The 8,146-nt window shown below is 43.8% G+C and overlaps 1 protein-coding gene across 1 annotated transcript; it reads right to left on the bottom strand.

Annotated features, from left to right (window-relative positions):
• Positions 1-4,322: 4,322 nt before the first annotated feature.
• Vom1r106 (vomeronasal 1 receptor 106) lies at positions 4,323-5,246 on the bottom strand. The gene has a single exon (NM_001408830.1). It carries the CDS (start codon positions 5,244-5,246, stop codon positions 4,323-4,325), a length of 924 nt encoding a protein of 307 aa, NP_001395759.1.
• Positions 5,247-8,146: the final 2,900 nt, after the last annotated feature.

The following is an 8,146-nucleotide window of genomic DNA, read 5'->3' as shown; positions in this document are numbered from 1 at the left end:
TGCTGCTACCATCCTCAGGCAAGGTGGCCATCCTGAAGCAACGGGGTCTAACTTCTTTGATTAATAGGCCACTGGCCCCTTCCAGGGCCCTAGTCTTTGTGTAAGAACTCCTTTTGCATAGCCTTTCTTTTCATCTACAAACAGCTCGAAAGGCTTGGTAACATCTGGGAGGCCAAGGGCAGGGGAGGACAATAAGGCACGCTTGATGTTGTCAAAAGCCTCTTGTTGTTGTGACCCCCATTGGAACAGCGTCCCTTGTTTAGTAAGCGGGTATAGGGGAGCAGCCATCTCGGCGTAACCCGGGATCCAGAGGCGGCAGAATCCTGCCGTGCCTAAAAACTCCCTCAGCTGACGGGGGCTTTTTGGAACCGGGATGCCAACCACAGTCTGTTTTCGAGCTGAGGTTAACCACCTCTGTCCATCTTTCAGCTGATATCCCAGATAAGTGACTTGAGTTTGACATATTTGGGCCTTTTTCGCTGAGGCCCGATAGCCTAGGTGCCCCAGAGTCTGTAGGAGGGATTCTGTCCCCAAATGGCAGGCCCTCTCAGTGGCACCTGCCAAAAGCAGGTCATCAACGTATTGCAGGAGTATAAGAGAAGGGTACTGGACTCGAAAATCAGCCAAATCCCGATGTAAAGCTTCATCAAACAGAGTGGGACTATTTTTAAATCCCTGGGGCAATCTAGTACAAGTCAATTGACCCGAAAGTCCCAAATCCGGATCTTTCCATTCAAAAGCAAATAAAGGTTGGCTTTCCGGGCTGAGCCGAAGACAAAAGAAAGCATCTTTCAGGTCCAAAACTGTATACCAAGTATGTGTGGGGGGCAGAGTACTGAGTAAGTTGTAAGGGTTTGGGACAGTCGGATGGATGTCTTCTACCCTTTTATTGACCTCCCTTAAATCTTGTACTGGCATGTAATCTCCAGTTCCCGGCTTTTTGACAGGTAACAGGGGCGTATTCCGGCAAGGGACTAAAATGCCCTGGTCTAGAAGCCTTCTAATATGTGGTCTTATTCCCTGGTAGGCCTCCTGTGACATGGGATACTGCTTTATAGAAACTGGAACTGCAGTGGCCTTTAGTTGAATAATCAAAGGAGGCTGCTGAAGCGCTAGTCCCATTCCCCCAGTCTCTGCCCATGCTAGTGGGAACTTTGTGACCCAAGAGTCTATTTCTGTAGTTTGTGGCTTGTCATGTCCCGGTTCATATAGTCTATATTCGTCCTCTAATTGAAGGGTTAGAACTTGGAGAGGGGTTCCCTGGGGACCAGTTATCCGGGCCCCTCCTTCTTCAAAATGAATTTGTGCTTTTAGTTTAGCAAGCAAGTCACGGCCCAGTAGAGGGTATGGACAATCCGGAACATGTAGGAAAGAATGAGTCACCTTACCAGTAGCCAGCTGAACCCAGCGGTCTGTTGTCCATCGATATATCTTGCCACCAGTGGCTCCTTGCACCCAGGCTGTTCGGTCACTGAGCTGTCCATGAGCCTGGGTGAGGACTGAATGTTGAGCTCCGGTGTCCACTAGAAAGGTAACGGGCTGCCCCCCAACTTCAAGAGTTATCCTGGGCTCAGGGGGGGGGGCTCCTGGCCCTGACCTCCCTAATCTTCATCTAGGGTCAAAAGGGAGGTCTCTGGCTTCTTCCGGGGTCCACGGGAGTTCTTAGGGTTCTTAGGGCAGTCTCGGGCCCAATGTCCTTTCTCCTTGCAGTAGGCGCACTGATCCTTGTCCAGCTTCAGCCCCTTTCGATTTCCCTTCCTGTCTCCCTTCCTTCCCTGACTCTGAACTACGGCGGCCAAAATCCGATTCAGCTCCTTGCTCCTCTTTCTCTCCCTCTCATCTTTCTCCCTACGTAATCTTTCCTCCTCCTCTTCCTGGGTCTCTCTCTTATTAAAAATCCTTTCTGCTTCCTTAAGCAAGTCCTGCAGCGTATAACCCTGTAGGTTCTCCAACCTCTGTAACTTAGCCCTGATATCTGGCGCAGCCTGCCAGATGAAGGACATAGAAACACTCGTCATCTGCCCTGGGTCATCTGGATCATAGGGTGTGTACATGCAATAGGCCTCTTTTAGTCTTTCTAAGAAAGCTGAGGGGGTCTCATCGGCCCCCTGTAATACCTGCTTCACCTGAGCCAAATTGGTTGGGCGCCGGGCAGCCCCTCGGAGACCCGCTAAGAGCAACTGGCGGTAAAGGTGTAGGTGTCCCCTACCGTCAACCGTATTGAAGTCCCAGTTCGGCCTTGTGAGTGGAAATGCATCATCAAGTGCATCAGGCAGCTGAGTAGGACGCCCATCATCCCCCAGGACATGCTTCCTGGCTTCCAGAAACACCCTCTGTTTTTCCTCCGAAATCAAAAGAGCCTGTAAAAGCTGCTGACAATCATCCCAAGTGGGCTGATGTGTAAGTAAAACAGATTCTATTAGTTCAGTAAGGGCCACTGGGTCCTTGGAAAAAGGGGGATTGTGCTGCTTCCAATTGTAAATATCGGCCGCGGAAAAAGGCCAATACTGGGTCTGCCCTCCCGTTCCCTGTCTAAGGGGAAAGGCCTGCGAGGTCGAATCCGGTGCTGTTTCCCGCTTATGGCGTAGTCTCCCTGCTATTGGAGAGGATGCTGCCTCAGACTGGGGTTCAGCTTCTGGGAGGGCAGGCAATCTTGCTTCTGCCTCCTGAGTTGACCTGGTAGATACAGGGTATGGAGGAGGCTCCTCAGATAAGAGATCTATAAGGGGAGAGTTAGAATCTTCCGGAAGCACCGGCTTAGGTTTGGATGTCTTGGTCCGGACAGGAAAGAGAGAGGAAGGGGTTAAGAGAGGAGCAAGTGGGGCTGAGGGAGTAGGGGGCCAACTTAAGTCTACAAAGGGTTGCACCCAAGAAGGGGGCTCAAAGGCAAGGCTTTCCCAGGTGATAATGTAAGGCACCTGGTCAGGATGTCCATGTAGTCCTTTATGGAAGATCTGATCCTTGACCTGTAAAATAACATTTTTGTTAAAAGTACCGTCCACCGGCCATCCGGCTCCAAAAGTGGGCCACTCAGAAGTGCAAAGGGTCTGCCACTTCCCCTTCTTAATTTCGACCCCTTGTTCATCTGCTCGGTCCTTGACGTCCTTCCAGTGGTCGAGAGTAAGACTCAACGGCGTTGTTAAAGACTGTCCCATGTTAGTTTCAAGGTAAATTAGAGAGCAAACAAGACAAACACACCTAACAATCAAACAAGCAACAGTCAAGCGCGCCACGCGGCTATGGCGCAAAATTGAAAGTAAAAAGTCGGAGGGGCGCACTGAGGGTCCGGATCCCTCACCCTCCACCAAAACTACGTATCCTTCTGATACAGACTGAGCCCTGACAAATCGGGCTCCAAACACCCTTAGAACGTCTTCCAGGGCTGCGGGGGAGAAGTCTGAGCTCGTCAGCTCCTTCTCTGGCCTGCCCAAAGACAAACGGTCTAGACCCAAGCCAAGTAACTAAGCATTTACAGAACAAGTCACAAAGCAAGACAAGACAGGACAAGACAAATGCTGGCCAGCTTACCTCCCGGTGGGTGGTCGGTGGTCTCTAGGCAGAGGATCTCCGATCCCGGACGAGCCCCCAAGTGTAAGACTCTCAGCGAGAATCTTCCCTCAGGAGGGAGATCCTCAAGCCCCAATGACCAGTCCGAGTCCACAGGCTGCAATTTGCAAGAGGATTTTTATTGACCAGGAAGCACAGGTATCTGTGGGAGTCCCAGTCAATTCGGAAGACTGGCGCGCCTAACAGAGCCAGGGTAGGCTTTTTATAGTATTTTGGGGAGCAGAAGCAGGCTTACAGAAGCAGATGCATGGTTACAGGGATGTGATTGGTGGAGTAAATGAAACATACGTGTACATTACCTATTTTGGCTATAATCATAACAATGAGTTAGCAAAAAGCACATGGTGGTCGGGTCTCCCAGGGGGTCAGGAACTGTTTCTTTTTCCCTGCCAGGTGGCCCATGGAGCAATGCCCATATTTTAGTCTAGTTTCTGCATTTTGTTTTCTTTTCTGGGCTATTTTGTCTAAATGTTGGGTCAGCTTGTCCCACAAAGCTTGGGACTCATATGAACTTCTTGAACTTTCTCATAAGGCTTATTTTAGTTCCAGGCCTGTGTATTAAAACTCATCTGTTATTTCTATGTTTGAGGGCCTAGGGCTAGGCTTGTATAATCCCTTTTCTGGAAGGGGTCTTTCAAAGTGAATATACTTTGACTACATTTGACCAATTTTAGAAAGAAAGGGCATAACTCTTTTAACATTCTTTATTGACCTATTAGGGTGAAGAGTGAGTAAGCATTTGGACAATATGGAAATTATGAGACATTCTTTTTTCTTATCCAGACCAAACTGAATCTAGATACAATAGAGTTGTGACTCAGAAGAACGAAGGGTGCAAACGTGGGAAAACACAGAGAAGTGAGGTGATTGATGTTCATCAGCCACCAATTGTGACTATGAAAAAGAGCTATACAGCCTCTTAAGATGGAGGTGAGAGTACAAAAGGTCAGAAAAGTAGACACCACTGTGAGGATGTTTTGAGTGGCTCTAGACTCTGGGGACATTTGGCTGGAACCACGAGTGCTACGGATGTGTTGAATCCTCTTCTTGTGTCTGCACAAAATGACAATCTTGGAGACACTTGCCAAGGCAATGAGCACAGAAAAGAAGACTTCAGGGCACACCACCATTGCTGCATAAAGTGAGTCAGTGATGTCATCACTCCCTATAAGAATACAGTACCCAAAATCTCGAATTCTTGTCACATTTTTGTTATTCTTTTTGATAAACGTATACAGAAATGAAATGGAATTAATTAACACATTCAAGACCCAGAGGAAGGAAACGCAACAGCCAATGTACTTGGAAGCTTTCACTTTATAATACTTCCAAAAAGATTTCTTGGGACTGATGATCAGAGTTTGGAAAACACTCAAAAGGCAGATGGTGCAAATGGACACACCTCGTGCACATCCCTGAAGGTACAATACAAGGTCACATTCTAAATGATTAAAGAACTCCTTCAATCCCCAAATTGCCATTGTTTGGGGCACACCTATAGAGAGAATTATGATCACATTGGCTGTCATTAGGTTCATCAGAATCAAATCTGTGGGCTTTAATGTGCATTGTCTGTGGTAAAGGGCTAAATAGTAGAAAATAAAGAAAAAATTTCCCAGAATTCCAGTTGTAGTTTGTGATAAGAAAGTAATTTTGATTGCCAGCTTCCAGAAGTCCATTTTGTGAATCAGAATAGTTTCTTTTTTTTTTTTTTTTTACAGTATAGCCATTTTATTTCTCTGGTCTAATGAATAATGGTAATTGGTTGTAGCCTGTGGTGATTGAGGACGCCTTTAATTCATGGAGTTACTAAAAGGATGAAGAAATAGAGGGTCCTTTAAACTCAAGTGTACAAGGCCAACCTAGACTGAATTACAAACAAAAACAAGAATGACAACAAAAAACCACCATCCCCCAAATTTTGAAAACAGTGGTTACTTTGCATGCTTGTTAAATGTAGGATTATTCAATATCTCAGAATGCTCATATTGATAAAATGAGGTACATCAAGTTTCCTAGAATGTGCAGCACTCAGGATAATGTGATACTGGCCTAGAAGAAGTAAAGAAACATGACAGATAATATAAACAATCATAATTTATATATATATATATATATATATATATATATATATAATATAAAAAGAAATCAACTTCAGTAAAACCAAAAAAAATTAAGTAAAATAATTCATCTTTTTAAACCAGAAAAATATTTTTGGAAGATTTTTTAAAATTTACCCTCATACCATTCACTTAAAGCAATACTAAATGTATACATCATTGGAAATCAAGAAATTAGTAATGAGAGATAAATAACACAATTCTAAATCTATTCTTAGTCTTGCAAAAAGTCAGTTTGCTCTGTCTGTTCTCTGCTTTTGTCCTCTTGTTACCTTTTCTTTTCTAAATTTTTCCTGAACAGACTCACAGGAAAGAACCTATCTCTGGACAGTGGTGGTCAAAATGCCCCGGGTAACTGTATGTTTTTGGACTCTGTACTACTGATTGATTGCTTTGCTGCTTTATGCCAATGCCAATCAAGATTTAAATTTCTCTAGTACTTTTGCCTTTAAAAGCTAGATGTAAAATGCATTCCAGGGTACTCTGTAAAAATATATTGCTCTAGGAACTCACCAAACCTACTAACTACAGACTCTGGGTATGATGTTCTGATCAACACAGTGATCTTTGAAGTGCCATGATCTTGTAGTTATCTTTAATAAGAAAAACTTATTTAAATTCTATACTATAATACAGTGATGCTTCAAGTGACAACTTAAGAACTAGTTGCTATGCAAAGTCACACTATATAAACACACACACACATATTCTGGTCAGGAATCTTAGAGAGAAGGGCTTTGTACTTCTGGAAATCTCATAGATTCACACATTACAAAAGTCAAATAGACTAAGAGAAACTTCAATATGAGTTGTTGGTGTAGGACTCCATTTATAAAAGCCACGCAGAAGTCAAATGTGATCTTACCTTGTCATTGTCACCAATAAGTCTTTCCTTTAAAAAATGTAACAGATATCTATTTTTTAAAGTTAAAGTGAACTGTTGAAAACCTTATAGTATTTAGTTTTCTTCTATCTACTGTATTCCACATTGTGCCTGACCTATAAAAATTCTTTAAATGGTTGTCATTTTTTGCTTTATTAGTGTACGTTGGTTAAAGTTAAAGTGAACTGTTGAGAACCTTATAGCATTTAGTTTCATTCTATCTACTGTATTCCACATTGTGCCTGACCTATAAAAATTCTTTAAAGGGTTGTCATTTTTGCTTTATTAGTGTATGTTATGTACAAAGAAAGACAGAAAGAATGAAAAGAAGGAGGAAGGAAGGAAGGAGAAAAAATGGAAGGAAGGAAGAAGTGAGGGCAAGAGGAAGGGAGGGAGGGAAAGAAGAAAGGAAAGATACATGAAGAAAAGTAGGAAGAAAGAAAAGACAGAGAGAATGACTGATTTAACTATCTGGATGAACAGAGCTGGTTAATTTACTTGAAACTTACAGAAAAATAGTTTGAGACAGTGATCCCAACAAAAATCCTCCAATACATTTAATACTTATGCTTACTGGTGTGTAAGTCTACTTAAATATTGTTACGATAGTATTATAAACCTGTTCTTTATACGTTTGATGCTCTATCTGACCCTCGTACACATAGTAAATATGTTATCATTTAGATCTACAATTCAAAGAGAGAACATGTAAAAAGAGAAAACAATGTCATTCAAAGTTTTGTTTTTGTTAGTGTTCTTGTTGGGCCTTTTGTTTTTTTCTTTCATTTTTGTTTTGTACATGTCCTCTCAATGTTTCCTGGCATTGCTATACAGAACAAGCTGAACTCGATCTCACAGATAGCCTCCTGCCTTTTCCTACCAAGTGGTGGAATTAAGAACACAAGAATGGGTGGTATCCCACAGCACTCAATCCAAAATTTGCCTACAGAGAGATGGTCTGCCAGAAGGGCTCCTCCTCCTAAGCCCACAGCCCACAGGAGGGACACCACTTTCTCTCCATTGACTATGCAAGGAAAGCAAACAAGAGCACACAGGATGCAGGAGCTGCCAGACAGCCCAAAACAGGAACCTTTGGATTTCAATCTGCTCCCAGACCTGGGGCTGTCTCACAACTATTGGACACAAAAATTGCTTTCAGAGAGCTGGTCTGCCAGAAACACTCTCCCTCCTAAGTCCACAGCACAGAGGAAGGACCCCACTATCTCTTCACTGACTACCAAAAGAAAGACCAAACAAAAGCACCTGGACCAGGAGCCTAATGGCTGCGTAGAACGGAACCCTTCCAGTCTTTATCTGCATCCAGAGCTAAGGCTGTCCCACAGCTCTCCAGACCCATAACCTACCCTGAGAGAGCTGGTCTCCCAGGAGTGCTCTCACTACTAAGATCACAGGCTCAAAGGCACACAGGTTCACAGAAGTGACAAGATCCAGTCAGAGACATCAAGACCAACAAACATCAGAGATAACCAGATGGCAAGAGGTACATGCAAGTACCTAAGCAACAGAAACCAAAATGAATTGGCATCATCAGAACACAGTTCTCCCACCAAAGCAA

This window comes from Rattus norvegicus, chromosome 7 (assembly GCF_036323735.1).
Source record: "Rattus norvegicus strain BN/NHsdMcwi chromosome 7, GRCr8, whole genome shotgun sequence".
NCBI lineage: Eukaryota > Metazoa > Chordata > Mammalia > Rodentia > Muridae > Rattus > Rattus norvegicus.
Note: the sequence above shows the minus strand (reverse complement) of the source record. Positions and strands in the feature narration are given on the sequence as shown.